Here is a 15,213-nt window from a genome sequence, read left to right as displayed (position 1 = left end):
TCCTGACTTAGCAAGAAGCCAGAGTAAAATGTTTTATGAGGCAAGGACTTGTGTGAAGTGGCCAAAAAACAAATGGAAAAATTGGTAAACAGGGTAAAAGAGGGCAATGCTGTATGTGGCTGCCCCACCCTCTGCTGATGAAATATAAGGCCCTTGGAGAGGGCCAGGGCTCACACTGGAGAAAAGGAATCAGGCTTCGATACCGACCTGTAGACCTCGCTCCCTCCTGGCACCATGCCTTACAACTGCTGCCTGTCCAACCTGAGCTGCCGCTCTGGCTGCCCCTCCCGGCCCTGCGTGGCCCCCAGCTGCCACAACATCCCCCTGCCCGGGGCCTGCAACATCCCCGCCAATGTGGGCAACTGCGGCTGGTTCTGTGAGGGCTCCTTCAATGGCAGCGAGAAGGAGACCATGCAGTTCCTGAACGAACGCCTGGCCAGCTACCTGGAGAAGGTGCGGCAGCTGGAGCGGGAGAATGCGGAGCTGGAGTGCCGCATCCAGGAGCGCTGCCAGCAGCAGGAGCCGCTGATGTGCCCCAGCTACCAGTCCTACTTCCGGACCATCGAGGAGCTGCAGCAGAAGGTGAGCGGGGGCCCCACGCTGCCAATTTAGTGAACTGTTTATCTACATTTAACATGCCCCCTTCTGAAGGGATTCAAGGCTGCTCAAAGCTATTACTAAGAATGATGAAGACATAGGGCTTCATCAGCTCAGGTATGACCCATCAGGTAGTCTTCGAACATCCATTTGGGCATGTGCACAAGTGAGAATTCCTGGCCAGAAACACAGGGACTGAAGTGGGATAACTTAAGAGTCAGCACGGAGGTGGGACTTAGCACACAGTGTACACCAGGAGGGGCTTCCCAGAAGAGGCAACATCTGAGCAGAGTTTGGAGGATGAGCACTATGCCAACTGCACAAGCTCTCGAATCTCAGAGGGGAGCTACTGTCTACTGATCTGTCGTTCTAGAAAGGGAGTGCCAGGGAAGGGCCATGTGATCTGAAGAGCATGCACCCACTGACCCGCGCTTCCTACTGGGCACTGTGTTGGAGTGGGGGATGCAGCACTCAGATGACCTAATAGGGGAGAGAGGTGTGGCAATGAGTGGCCACAGCGAAGGTGATAAGGTGCATAACTAGCTAAGGGCAAAATACTGTGAGAGCTCATGGAGGAAGCGACCCCCTGTAGGAACTGGGGAAGGAAGGGACTGTGGGTTATGCAAAGGGGTCTTGTCACCACCTTCGGTGGGTGAGGTCATCTCAGGGCACTCCAGGTAGAAGGAGAAGCTTTTCGTGACAAAAGCCTCATCCAGGGTAATATGAGGGAAGAATGCAGAGAGATCAGCAGGGCGAATAAGTTGGTCAGAGACTAGGCTGAACACCCTGTCCTGGTTTGTCTGGGATCTTTCTAAATTTAGCACCCCAAGAACCCCCTTAGTCCTAAGCAAACTGGGGCTCTGGTCCCCCTATGTGAGGCTTGGTGCCCAAGATGCTCACTTCCTACAGGAAGCAGGCAGCAGACCAAGAAGAGAAGAATTCATGACAGAGGGTACATCCCCTCGACTGTTTCAGTTTTGAAATGGTCTGTTCTATTATTCATCCTCCTTTTGTCCCCAAACTGAAAATCTGAGAAGATTCTAAACTGTTTAGAAGAAATGTGGCTGGAATAACATAGCTTTCCTCGTGAAGACACAAGGCCTTCCTTCTTAGACTAACTCCTTCCACAATTAACTCTGGCTCCAGATCCTGTGCAGCAAGGCGGAGAACGCCCGGCTGGTGGTGCAGATTGACAATGCCAAGCTGGCCGCGGACGACTTCAGGACCAAGTGAGAATTTTTGAATCATCAGAGAAGCCCAGTGAGGGGCAGGCTGAACCACAAAGGGAAGGACCCGGTGCTGGGAGTACGCAGGCACAAGCTGTTTGCTAGCAGGGGGAGCGGGGGTCGGAGTGGGGGGGATGACACAGTGTTCTTGCTTTGGGGTCATTAGGTTCGCCGTGTCAAAGTCTCCTCTCCGAATGCAGAGATTCTGTATTTTAAGTTTACTTTGAAGGTGCTCAAGAAACTGCCCATTTTATCTCTTTTTCAACTTAATGTCTGGATCAAGTTGAAAAGTGAATTTCACACTGATTTCTTAGTATCGGGTAGTCACTCTCTGCCTATTAAAATAGTGAAGACAAAATCCATTTCAGGGAATCGGTCAGTTTTTCTAGGGATGACCATGACAATCCTAAAATCCTCGGCATTTCGGTGGGACTCTGCAGCTGACAGTGTGATCTTACCTGTGTCCTTTCTTCATTCTCAGTCTAATCCGACAGAGTAAGTGTTAGTGTGGTTGGTTCCCATTTTACAGATGAGGAAATCGAGGATCAGAGAGATTAAGAAACTTATCCACAGTCCTAAGGACAAGGTTGGGTCTACCATTGGGTGCTTTTCTCATGACACCCAATGGCTTCCCAGGGTGGCTGGAAAGGAGTGGAGGCAGCCCGTGCAGCAGGCTGATAAGTTTACAGACTCACTTCTGAAGGCAAGATGGCAGGACTTAGTGGACAGGAACCCATGAATGGGGTTTGTGGAACATACTCAGTTACTACGGATTAGAACCTTCTTTCTGGGTCTCAGGGCAGAAATAGGTCTTTTTACTCAGCGTGGTGATATTTTCTTCATAAACTTTGAAAAACTTCATACACAAAGTTCATAAACTTTAAAAAATGTCAAAATACAGGTCAACCAAAGAAAGCCTAGGAAAAGTTCTTCCTCTTTAATCTCCTTGACCTTTGGCTGTGTGTCCCCCTGCAGGTACGAGACGGAGATGGGCCTGCGGCAGCTGGTGGAGTCGGACATCAACAGCCTGCGCAGGATCCTGGACGAGCTGACCCTGTGCAAGTCCGACCTGGAGGCCCAGGTGGAGTCCCTGAAGGAGGAGCTGCTCTGCCTCAAGCAGAACCACGAGCAGGTGAGGGAAACCCAGCCCCCACTGTCCTGATATCGAGAGTCCCTCACTCTGCTGGGCAGGATACGGCAGGTCTTTGCTAAAGTACACCCTGGAGCTAACAGAACATTTTGGGAGCTGCTCAAAACATATTTGGGAGATTGCTAGGGAATGAGTCACAGGCCTCCATTTCAAAAAAATATAAAAGAGTGTGGTCAGCTGACCTATCTCTACTTGGGGCCAGACCTGTGGCCAAAAGTCCAGACAAAGATGTTTAAAATACTTCCTATTGTTGGATAAGACCTGTTATCTTCTGAACAGATGCCTAAGGCTGGCTGAGAATGGAAGGAGTTAGCAAACTCTTTGTAGTATGCGTCACCTACACATCAGAATCCATGATGGTTGGACGGACAGATGTGTGAAATGAGAGAAATGAAGAAACTCAGATAATGGTTGGTTCGGACTCAGGGCTGGATGTAATACTAGGAAATCAGATGCATGTCTCAAACATTAGATATTTTTTGTCATTAATTTTTTTTTAATTTGCTGATTTTAGAGAAAGAGGAAGGGGCAGGGGACGTGGGACAGATAGACAGACACATACATACCTGCTTATTTATGCATTCAGTGGTTGAGTTTCATACGTGCCCTGACTGAGGACTGAACCCGCAACCCTGGTGGACCGAGACAATGTGCTCACCAGCTGAACTACCCGACCAGGACAAACATTAGATACTTAGAAAAGGAAACAACCATTCATAGATAGTGTATAATGGTAGAAGACATAATATAAATGGGAGCTGGAAACCTGGTTTCTCTATATTTAAGTAGTGACAATTATAAACCAGTTATCATGCCAGGCTTATCGCTGAGAAAAGAAAAAAAATCAGAAGAAAATGATAGAATGTTGGAGTGGGACCACATGTTGGCAACCATTGGATCAGGCAGCCGCACCACAGAGATGAGGGGGGACTCAGGCAGGAGGCCTGAATCACAAGGGGTCACTTAGCTGGGCTTTGTGTGAGCTGGGTTTCACAAATTTCAGTGCAATCTTCTTCCCACTACGTCAGACTCCCTCAAACAGAGTTTATTTCAGACCATTTCTGTGGGTTCATTGTTCCCCTTCCTCCACCAGGAAGTCAACACCCTGCGTTGCCAGATTGGAGACCGCCTCAACGTGGAGGTGGACGCCGCCCCCACTGTGGACCTGAACCGCGTGCTCAATGAGACCAGGTGCCAGTATGAGGCCGTGGTGGAGACCAACCGCAGGGACGTGGAGGAATGGTTCGCCAACCAGGTGGGCACCTCAGCACAGGGCCACTCAGGATCCAAGGCCCCCTGTGGCCCTCAAGCCACAGTCTGATCCCATCTCTTACCTTTGGTGTCTCAGACCCAGGAGCTGAACAAGCAGGTGGTGTCCAGCTCAGAGCAGCTACAGACCTGCCAGGCAGAGATCATCGAGCTGAGACGCACAGTCAATGCCCTGGAGATCGAGCTGCAGGCCCAGCACAACCTGGTGGGTATTGTCCACACCTCCTGGTGACAAATGTGAGGTCGGGGAATCAGAGTCACTGGCAGGCCTTTTGGGTCACAGTCTCTTGAACTCTTGGAGCTGTGACTTGCATAGAACCCTGTGGAGGGACGTGTTAAAGGAGCAGCTCTGTGACATTCCTTATGTCCCCCCACAGAGGGACTCCCTGGAGAACACGCTGACAGAGACTGAGGCCCGCTACAGCTCCCAGCTGTCCCAGGTGCAGTGCATGATCACCAACGTGGAGTCCCAGCTGGCAGAGATCAGGGGTGACTTGGAGCGGCAGAACCAGGAGTATCAGGTGCTGCTGGATGTCAAGGCGCGGCTGGAGTGTGAGATCAACACATACCGGGGCCTGCTGGAGAGCGAGGACTGCAAGTGAGTACTTGGCAAGCAGTACACGCCCAGTTGTACTGAAAGATAAAATAAGGACTTTGTAGGTCAAGTTTCAGAAGCCACTGTGTCTGCAGAGACCAGAGGTTTATATTATAGCAGGGGGAAGTGCAGTGTATTTGTTGCTACCATTGCCTGGCCTAAAGGTACTTTCTGGTCCAAAAGATACTTGAGAGAGTGGACTTCCCCACGACTCCAAGGTTACAGAGGGAGGGCTCGGATGCACCAGAATGTTTCCTCTTTTCTGCCACTGCAGTCTCTGGCTTTGCAGAAGGGGTGATGGAACAGGCTTGGCCTCCTAAGGGGTCAGAGCATGAATTCTGCTTGTCTCCATGTCAGCTTGGGTTGAGCCCCCTCCTTTTGAAAAATTTTAATTATTCCTCTCATGCTGATGAGCTAATGATTCTGTGTCCCAGGCTGCCTTGCAACCCCTGCGCCACGACCAACGCCTGTGATAAGCCCATTGGCCCTTGTGTCATCAATCCCTGTGCCCCTTGTGGCCCCCGAACCCGCTTTGGGCCCTGCAGCACCCTTGGGTGCTAAACATCCTGGTGCCAGCAGGAGGATTGTGGGAAGACAGAAGGACCACCGATGGAACATCCCTATTTCCCTGATGCCCAACACAGCAGGGCCCTACTCCAGGCATTGCAGTCAGTCACAGGCTGGAGGAAGAACATAGGTCTGGGGTGTGGCTGGCTCTGAGCCCAGCCTGCCTGCTTCTCTTCACTCAAGGCTGCCCACCTGTGACCTGTGACCTGCCCTGAGGGTCTGACAGGTTGGGGCCGGGAAGGTGTCATCCGAGACTTCCTGTGGTTCCCTCTGTTGCTGTGACCTTTTCTTGCAGTCCCCCAGTCCCTTTGCACATCTCCTAATAAACTTTCCTCTTGCAAAGCAGAAATGGTGTGTGTTCAATGTGTATGCGCTTCTTATAAACCCACTTGAAAGCTTAAGGCGGGCTGTGTAGTTGAATCCTCCCCCAGAAGGTCTTTGTCATCATTCATTAATAATCATTAAGCACAACGAGGGCCAGCAGGAAACCAGTGGGACCACTAAGGTGAAAGGCCTCATCTAAATATATAAACTCATTCATTATAGGACCTTGCTCAGTAAAATACAACCGTTACCATTTCTAGGAAGTTCCACTTTTTCTTTTCCAAGTGCACACAGGAGGAGGGACAGGAGCTAACGCTCACTGAACAGCAACCAGGTACCAGGAACGGCACGGCTCGTCTTTTCTCTTATTCACACAGTAACAGCCGTCGGACTGAATGCAGAGCCGGGGAGCCGGGTCTCTGAATGTCGGTTACACGTGAGGTGGGGCTGCGAGAGACTGAAACTGATTCAAACGAGCACACAGAGCTGATACCCCCGTCACAGCCGTCACTGGGAGAGATGGGACTATGTTCCCCAAACACTGCCGAGACTCTCTCCTTTGGGCAAGGCTGAAGAACTGAAAATAGGAGCCAGGGCCATCTCTTAGGTTTGAGTGGTACCCAGCCGAGTTCTGAAGTGTTTCTCTTTTCATTTGACTGCTTTAACCACTGGGACTAACTCTGGGTTTGGGGATCCCTCCTCACAAAAGTTCTTTAGAATCAAACTAGCACATTGAGTCTTTGCCAATGCAGTAAGAGATAGCTTTGCTGGTGCCTGGCTCCTGCCGGTGCCCACTGATGCCTGGCCATAGGTCCCCTGGCCACGGTCCCCGACTTTGGCCAACCGCTGGTCATGTCTTCTCTCCTTGAGATACAGCTGGTGCTCTGTCCCCCTGCTGAGATGATGCCGGTTCTAATCTTGGTCTCACTATCATGCTCCGCTGTTGTTGGAGCTCCCTCATCAAGACCACAGGCAGGAGGTCTGGAAGGTGACTGAGTGGCACTCCAGGCCGTGCACGGCATGTCCCAGACCCAGCTGGTGCATCCCAGCCTCTCTTCCTTCCTGCAGAGCTAGTTCATCCCTAGGAGCCCCCTCTGGGCCTTGCGCAGATGCCCTTGTGCAGCTGGTCTCATCAGGTCTCCGTGTGTGCTGGGACCACTGTCCACCAACAGTTACCTACAGCAGGGACAGGTGCCCCCAAAGACAGGGACCATTGTCTTTTGGGTTTGTTGCCATGGCTGAAAAGCCTACTGCCAATCTAATGGTGATTCTGTTATTGATAATCCTTCTTAATCTCTGATTCTAAGATTGTCTCTTTGCGTGGAGTGTTGTGCAGCTTCCCTGAATCATGTCTGGAGGTGGGTCATTGTTTCCTTCTTAGGATCAGGGCGCCTCTGGAACGCACTGGGAGGGAGCCCCTCCTTTCCCTGGTGCTGCGTCGAGGCACACAACCGAATTCTTTCCTCGACACCTCTCTTTAGGATGTGAAATGCATTTCACGTTATGCTTTGCAACACAACAGAAGTTACAGGCGTGGACAATTCTGAGTGCTTCTGCTTCTTGGGTCATAAAGTGTTCCTACATCACCAATTATTAGGGAATCGTCAGATCCAAAGAAGCCTGATATCGCAAACTGGGGGACGTATACTAATTGTAAAAATGTCTGAATTGTGAGAGCAAAGCTCTGGAGCTTTGTAATCGGGCGTACAAACTGTGCCAGGACTTCTCTAACAATCAGCATCTCGGCTCAGGGTGTTTAAAGACTCAGTAACCAAGTCTGGTGTGGGTGCTATTTTAAGGGCACAGGTGCTGTGTACGGTGCGCGACCCAGGAAGGGTCCTGGCGACTTGCCTGTATCCGAGACCCTCTCCGTGGCTCTGATCTTACGGAGCCCCTTGGCTGCTCTTGACAGTTTTGACCTTCACCTCCACTTTGAAGCTCTCTCCTCCTTGACCTTCTGTCTTGCCAAGAATTCTCTCTCTTCATTTTCTCTTGTCATTTCTCCATTTCTCCCTGGCTCTTTTTCTTTGTCTTGCTCTCTGGTTGGGGAATTTCCTGAAGTTTGGCCCTCGGCCCCTTGTTGATCTTCTCTTTGTACTCTGCTCCAACGCTCGCATCTGCACTGGGATTACATCTGTCATCTATTCTAGTCAATTCCAAGGACTGGCTGAACATTTCCCTGTTTCCTCAAATGCAGCTCATCAAGAATGAAACTACATCACTGCTCTACTGAGACCCTTCCATGGCTCCCCACTGCCGTTATGATAAAGCCTAAAACCAAAGGGATGTAAAGGTCCTTCATGTCTTCAGAAAACTCAGCTACAGAGAGAGGTGGCCACATAAGTCCTGACAATGCCATGTTCAAGGTGAGCTGCGAGCCTGGAGAGGAGGAGGGGAGAGAGGATCTGTCAGATGTTAGGAAAGAAAGTAGGTTCTATGCAGCCGCAGGGGAGGAAGGAGAGAACCGGCTTCTCCTCCACCCTCAGCACTCCCGGCTCCCACCATCCCCATTGAGCTTCTCCCAGCCCCTCTGATGCAGAACCTGCCAGCTTACTGAGGTCTATAGAAGTTAGGGAAGGAGGTAACCCACTTATTTACGCAGCACAGTATGATGAAAAGAACAGAGATTTGTGCTGGCATCCTGGTTTCTCGATATACTAACTCCCACTCTCTATGTCCCAGTTTGAGCACCTGTAGAATGGGAGTAATATCCTTTAACCTTAAAGGGTCACGGGGAGGAGTGATTGAGATCCTGTTTCTGAATAGTGTCCAGCACCACCGGGTCTGTGCAGGTGCTCATCAAAGGCCAGCTCCTTCTGATTGTGACCCTGCTCTTACCCTCCCCTCCATTCCTCACAGTGCCCTCACAGTGCAAACTAGGACCTCGGCAAATGTCTGGTATTTGGAAGATAGACATTATCATGGTTGTGGGTGGTGCCTGCTGTCTCAGCCACCAGGGCCTTTGGGAACCAGGCTGTTTCAACAGCTCCAAAGGGATCTTGTCCTCTTTCTGAGAACCATGGATTTGGAACCTGGCATTTGCAAATCTGACCTAGCAAAACATACGCAGGTAGCAGCTAAGTTTTTCTCTCTTACGAGAGGAGCCAGAGGCTTGCCAAGGAGTCAGAGCTGTGAAGCTGGAAGCGAAGGAACAGTAGTGTCCCTGGGCTGCCGCGCCCCGCTCATAAAGGCCAGGGCGTTCGCGAGGCCAGCCCTTTGAAGCCACAGTGTGACGCTCCTGCCTCACTGACACGCCGCATGGAAGAGGCGTGCTGAGTGAGGGACAAGCCCGAGTGAAGACTTTTATGGGGCGAGGGACTCCTCTGAGGAAACACGACAAGCTGAGAGGAAGGGCTTTTGACAGTCACCAAATAAGTAAGAAAGAAAGGGCTGACTGCCATGTCCACACCCTCAGTGGAAAGGGTATAAAGGCTCCCAGGAGAAGGAGACCCACACGCTCCTTGGAGAACTGGGACTCTGTCTTTTGCTGAGTACCTCGCTCCTGCCCAGCACCATGCCTTACAACTGCTACCTGCCCAACCTGAGCTGCCGCTCCAGCTGCCCCTCCCGGCCCTGTGTGGCCCCCAGCTGCCACAACATCCCCCTGCCCGGGGCCTGCAACATCCCCGCCAACGTGGGCAACTGCGGCTGGTTCTGCGAGGGCGCCTTCAATGGCAGTGAGAAGGAGACCATGCAGTTCCTGAACGAACGCCTGGCCAGCTACCTGGAGAAGGTGCGGCAGCTGGAGCGGGAGAATGCGGAGCTGGAGTGCCGCATCCAGGAGCGCTGCCAGCAGCAGGAGCCGCTGATGTGCCCCAGCTACCAGTCCTACTTCCGGACCATCGAGGAGCTGCAGCAGAAGGTGAGGGTGGGGTGGGGTGGGGCCCACACTGCCTGGGCAGGAAGTTGTAGGGAGGGAATCTGAGATATGACTCGGAAAGAAGATGAGCTCTAAGAGCGATCGAAACACAGGGGTTCAAGTCCGGCTTTTCCATTGTGTTTTCTTGAGGGCTCGTGTTATTCTAGGCCCAGTACTGTTAGGTCTGAGTATTTGCATAGTGTTAGTCTATGTGGCGGTAGCAGCACTTTGCATAAATAAGCTGTAATTAAAAGCTGCCTCTGAGCGCTTCTGTGCCTTTGCCAAGCTCTGGAATCATTACCCTGGGGTGAGAGAAAAGACGGAACTCAAGAGGGGAGCTGAGGAAGTGGGGCCGTTGGTAAGAATGGACCATTTTCCCTTCCCTCATCCGGACTTCGGGCCACTCTGACCTCTGGTTGCTGTCCTCCTGTGGGTACCCAGTCTCCTCAACTTTACTGTCTTGCCCTGGGTGCTCTGGGCCTTTCCTGGCAAGCACTGCCCCGCAAGGGCAGAAGAAGGCTGGCTAAAGCCAGAAAAAGTGAACACTACCTACCAGGACACAGTGCAAAGCCATCCTGGGTGGCTGGGAGGGCGTGGCGTTTGCATGACCCAGTCCTCCCAAGGCCCCGCCCCCAACTGCTAGTTTACACATTGACCTTCCTCACTGGATCGGAAGTCTCCTCAGGGCATATGATCTAGCGACCTGGTGCTTACTCATTTTTACATCCACAGCTCTTAGAACCAAGCAGGATATATAGTACATTTTAAAAAATAAATGCTACTTATTATCAGCTTCTCAGAATTGCTTATTAGGAAAGAAAAAGAAGGATGATTTATCTACTGATACTTCCCTTATATTTTGGTGCTCTTTTCAAATTTAATTTCTTAAATATTTACTGAGCACATAGATAGAATTTAATAATTTTATATAAGACCCACTGTGATGGTTTTTTTTTTTTCTGCGTCTTCCGTACACGTGAATTTGTAGGGATGGCTGCTGTTGAGACATAGCCAAGCTCACTCTCGAACCTTTTGGGTCCTCCAGATCCTGTGCAGCAAGGCGGAGAACGCCCGGCTGGTGGTGCAGATCGACAACGCCAAGCTGGCCGCGGACGACTTCAGGACCAAGTGAGTGGCCCATGGGGTGATGCCTTCCCTCTCTCCTCTCTGTCCCCTTAGCTTGTCCTCACACTGACAAACATCGACAAGGCCCTTCCCTGGATGTTTCCCTCCAAATCTCCAAGGCTGCTCAGAGCTCAGACTCTTCTCCAGATTCAGCCTCTTCCTCCTGCTCCCTGAGGAATGACACCCCTATTGAGTGCAGAAGTCTGCTCCCCGGATGCACTCCGGTGCAGAATTCAACCAGGAGAATCTGGGAAATAAATTAATTTTGGAAATATCACCATTTGGGGGGGCTTTTATCCCCTTAAGTCCACCAGCTCTGTATTTATTAAAAAAATTACCAGTGCATTTTTCTGTAAATGCTACTTCCTGGAGATAAAAGCCTAAATGAAGTAGAAGGCTGTAGAACATATGAGCCCCAACTCCCAGTCGTCTGACAAACTAAACCAGAGTGAAGGCCAGGCCTGTCTCTGATTCTCCTGTATGTATCACAGGTACGAGACGGAGCTGGGCCTGCGGCAGCTGGTGGAGTCGGACATCAACAGCCTGCGCAGGATCCTGGACGAGCTGACCCTGTGCAGGGCCGACCTGGAGGCCCAGGTGGAGTCCCTGAAGGAGGAGCTGCTCTGCCTCAAGCAGAGCCACGAGGAGGTGAGGTTTCCCCAAAGAGCAACAGCATTGAACTTGCCGAGGCTTGTTTCTAACCCCACGGGCAGCAAGTGTGGGAGAGGCTTAGCTAGCGGGGGAAGGCGTCCTCCAAACAAAAAGAATGAGTAATATCTAAAAATTCCTGAAAGCAGATTCAGGTTTGTGGGCCAGAGGCAGGAATGGGAATGAAGGACATACAGCCACTCAGCAGCCTCCTCTGTTCCCAGGTCAGCGCAGAAGGGCTGCAGAGGCCTTGTCCCAATCCTCCTTGTAGCAACCGGAGAGGCCAGGACCAGGCCTCTCCACATGGCAGGAGGGCTGAGCTGGCAACAAAACCCCTCTCTTCCTTCATTCTGAGCTTTTTCTGCCAATCAGAATTGCCTGAAGGAAACTGGGGGGAAAAAAGCAGTGGACTCAGCATCACTGCTTGGCTACACGACAAAGAAGACTGATATGCAAACCTTAAATTCCCTAACAATGTGAATGGTGATAGTTAATATTAATCAAATGCATACTGTGTCCAGAATGTTGTGCTCAGTGCTCTAGAACTCCAGAAGTAGCTTTCATTTACAGAGGAAGAAACTGGGGCTTCTAGAGGCGTGTAGAAGCCATATATAGTAAGAGGGAGAGATGGGGCCCAATTCAAATCCGTCTGACACCCACCTAAGCCTGGGCACCACACCATGTTGGCTCTGGGCGGAGATTAGCAGGGAAATGAACAGACACTTGTTTCCTCCAGCAAAACCTATACTGGTGGAATCGACAAATCCCCAGTTACGTCTATTCTGCGCCAGTGTGGCGGATTTTGGAGTAAGCATTTTTTAAATTCCTCTTTAGCCAGACCCTATCCTTTTCATTATCCGTGGTTAAGAACCTAATGTAAGAGGCTATCTGGTATACCAGCAAAAACACCGAACTTGGTGTTTGGGGTCCACAGTGCGGATCGGGGTCCATTACATCTCACCTCTCCAACTGAGGAGTGGTACTCTGAACATGGGGGTGGAAGGAGGTCATGGACTTGAAAGCACTTTGTAGACTGGAATACACAAATTATCATGAATATAAAACCCAGTTAATGAGAGGATCAGAGGGAACGGAGCTGTTGAAAGCTTACAAGTGATCACAAGTTGAATTGCATTCTCATTGGAGAGGATTGGATTCCTTTGTGATATTTTAAATTTTCAAATCTTTAAAACTGAATAAATACTGTTAAAATATTTTAAACTTTCCATCAGGAAGTCAATACCCTGCGTTGCCAGATTGGAGACCGCCTCAATGTGGAGGTGGACGCCGCCCCCACCGTGGACCTGAACCGCGTGCTCAATGAGACCAGGTGCCAGTATGAAGCCCTGCTGGAGACCAACCGCAGGGACGTGGAGGAATGGTTCACCACCCAGGTGGGCACCTCAGCACAGGGCCACTCAGGATCCAAGGCCCCCTGTGGCCCTCAAGCCACAGTCTGATCCCATCTCTTACCTTTGGTGTCTCAGACCCAGGAGCTGAACAAGCAGGTGGTGTCCAGCTCAGAGCAGCTGCAGACCTGCCAGGCAGAGATCATTGAGCTGAGACGCACAGTCAATGCCCTGGAGATTGAGCTGCAGGCCCAGCACAACCTGGTGGGTATTGTCCACACCTCCTGGTGACGAATGTGAGGTCAGGGAATCAGAGTCACTGGCAGGCCTTTTGGGTCACAGTCTCTTGAACTCTTGGAGCTGTGACTTGCATAGAACCCCGTGGAGGGACATGTTAAAGGAGCAGCTCTGTGACATTCCTTATGTCCCCCCACAGAGGGACTCCCTGGAGAACACGCTGACAGAGACTGAGGCCCGCTACAGCTCCCAGCTGTCCCAGGTGCAGTGCATGATCACCAACGTGGAGTCCCAGCTGGCGGAGATCAGGGGTGACTTGGAGCGGCAGAACCAGGAGTACCAGGTGCTGCTGGATGTCCGGGCCCGGCTGGAGTGTGAGATCAACACGTACCGGGGCCTGCTGGAGAGCGAGGACTGCAAGTGAGTGTAAAGCTAGTGATACTTTCCTTGAGGGCACGTGAGGTTGGTGTCGGGGTGAGGCGTCTTCTTGATGGAAGTGAATTTGTAAAGTCAAGCTTTTGGATGGCTGCCAAGGAAGATATAAACCAAGTTTGTTCAGCATCTTCCTATTTCTTCAGTTCATTTTACCCTAATTTGCCCCAATGATTTTGTCTTCAGGCTCCCCTGCAACCCCTGTGTCACAACCAATGCATGTGACAAGCCCATTGGACCCTGTGTCTCCAACCCTTGTGCCCCACACCCTCGCTGTGGGCCTTGCAATACCTTTGTGTGCTAGAAACATCGATGGCAACAGCAGAGGGGCCCCGAAGTCACACCCTAACTTCACCCAAACATCTCCAACAGTGACCGGTTTGGATAAAGGAAGAACCTTCTATCCGCACCAGCTTCCGGGGGTTACCTGCAGGCTTCTGCTGCATTTCCTGGCTTGATTCTTTACTATACGAGACAGCAGAGTCCACTCATTGTCTCTATCTTCTGAAAAATATAGAGAAATCTGTAACAGGATCAAGTAGTGTCTACTGTCCCAGTGACATATTTGCATAATGTGCTATACTTTAGCAGGTACTTATCTAGATGTGATTTTACAGTAATTACATTAACTGTGACCTTGCTGATGGGTACCTTAGGAAACTAAATGTAATTGGAAGAAATATTGCTTGTCACTCTTTTAGTCTTTAGAGATGCAATAAAAGATCCCTTGTCAACCTCTTAATAAACTCTTGTTCTGGCACAAAAGTGATAATTGTCCTTTTCGTTCATTAATTCCAAAATCGGGTGTCTTACATAGATAAAAAGTAAGCAGGGTTCCTCCGTCAGATGAAGGGGTCATTTGTCCCAGTATACGGTCTGTGGCCTCTCCTGCAGGAGAGGTCTCGGCCGGACATCACCCACCCATTGACGGGGGTTTTGCATCTGGGAAGGAGGAGGTGGGGGAGGACAATCACATCCGTGACAGCCCCTGCCCACGTTTCCTGACAAGGTTCTACCGAGGGAACAGGTGAGGGCAGCAGAGACACTGGTCAACCAAGGAGGCAGTGAGTCTCGAGAGAGAAGCTGTGTCAGCAACGCAAAGCACTGTGACCTGGAAAGAACTGGGAAAAACACATGCAGCCAGCAACGATCTTCCTGCCCCCGGACATCGTGCTCCTGGTTCTCTGGCTGAGTTGTACCACCAGCCTTCCTGGGCCTCTGGCTTGCAGGTTGTGAGGCTCCTCAGCCTCCATAATCATATGAGCCAATTTCCGTGAAAAATACCATTTTTATGTATCTACGACAGTTTCATAACAAATCTCATCATATACATAATAAATCACATACGTGTTCTTTCTTCTCTTGGCTCTGTTTCTCTGGAGAACCGCTAGTACCTGCAGGGAGAACACCAAGTGGCAGGTGATCAGGTTTGTGGAGACCCATGCGTCCCAAATGTACCACAACTGGCCCGGGAAGCTTTTCTTGGGACAGGAGACTGCCATGGAGATGAGTGTGCATTCCACGTGGGCCATCTTTTCTGGTTCTCACACTTCCCTGGCTTCAATGAACCTGGAGGTATTGAATTAAATTTGCCTTTGGGGTCAGCTCAGAAGGCTCCTCTTCTTCCTGCAATTTCCTTGCTGTAGGAGGAAGGAAGGGAGGGAGGGAGTGAAGGAGGGAAAGAGGGGGAGAGAGAAAAGCAAAACAGAGTGTGAGAACGTAATGTAGGGCTCAGGTAAAGGGTTATTAATAAACCTCAGGAAACGGCTGACACTGGGACACCTTGGTTTTGCTGCTGGGGAGAAAGGAGAGGGAAGGGGCAGAGGACAATGACT

At 50.8% G+C, this 15,213-nt stretch overlaps 2 protein-coding genes across 2 annotated transcripts; both read left to right on the top strand.

Annotated features, from left to right (window-relative positions):
* Window positions 1–234: 234 nt before the first annotated feature.
* On the top strand, window positions 235–5,398 carry LOC119037520 (keratin, type I cuticular Ha3-I-like). The gene is made up of 7 exons (XM_037129736.2): window positions 235–582; window positions 1,744–1,826; window positions 2,799–2,955; window positions 4,067–4,228; window positions 4,322–4,447; window positions 4,620–4,840; window positions 5,272–5,398. The coding sequence occupies exons 1-7, from the start codon at window positions 235–237 to the stop codon at window positions 5,396–5,398; spliced, it is 1,224 nt and encodes a 407-aa protein (XP_036985631.2).
* Window positions 5,399–9,239: 3,841 nt separating this feature from the next.
* LOC119037521 (keratin, type I cuticular Ha3-I) lies at window positions 9,240–13,682 on the top strand. Its single transcript, XM_037129737.2, has 7 exons — window positions 9,240–9,590; window positions 10,633–10,715; window positions 11,204–11,360; window positions 12,593–12,754; window positions 12,848–12,973; window positions 13,146–13,366; window positions 13,565–13,682. Exons 1-7 carry the CDS (start codon window positions 9,243–9,245, stop codon window positions 13,680–13,682), a joined length of 1,215 nt encoding a protein of 404 aa, XP_036985632.2. The 5' UTR covers window positions 9,240–9,242.
* Window positions 13,683–15,213: the final 1,531 nt, after the last annotated feature.

This window comes from Artibeus jamaicensis, unplaced genomic scaffold (assembly GCF_021234435.1).
Source record: "Artibeus jamaicensis isolate MK-2021 breed Jamaican fruit bat unplaced genomic scaffold, CSHL_Jam_final contig_2259, whole genome shotgun sequence".
Classification (NCBI taxonomy): Eukaryota; Metazoa; Chordata; class Mammalia; order Chiroptera; family Phyllostomidae; genus Artibeus; species Artibeus jamaicensis.
This window is presented reverse-complemented; position numbering and strand designations above follow the sequence as displayed.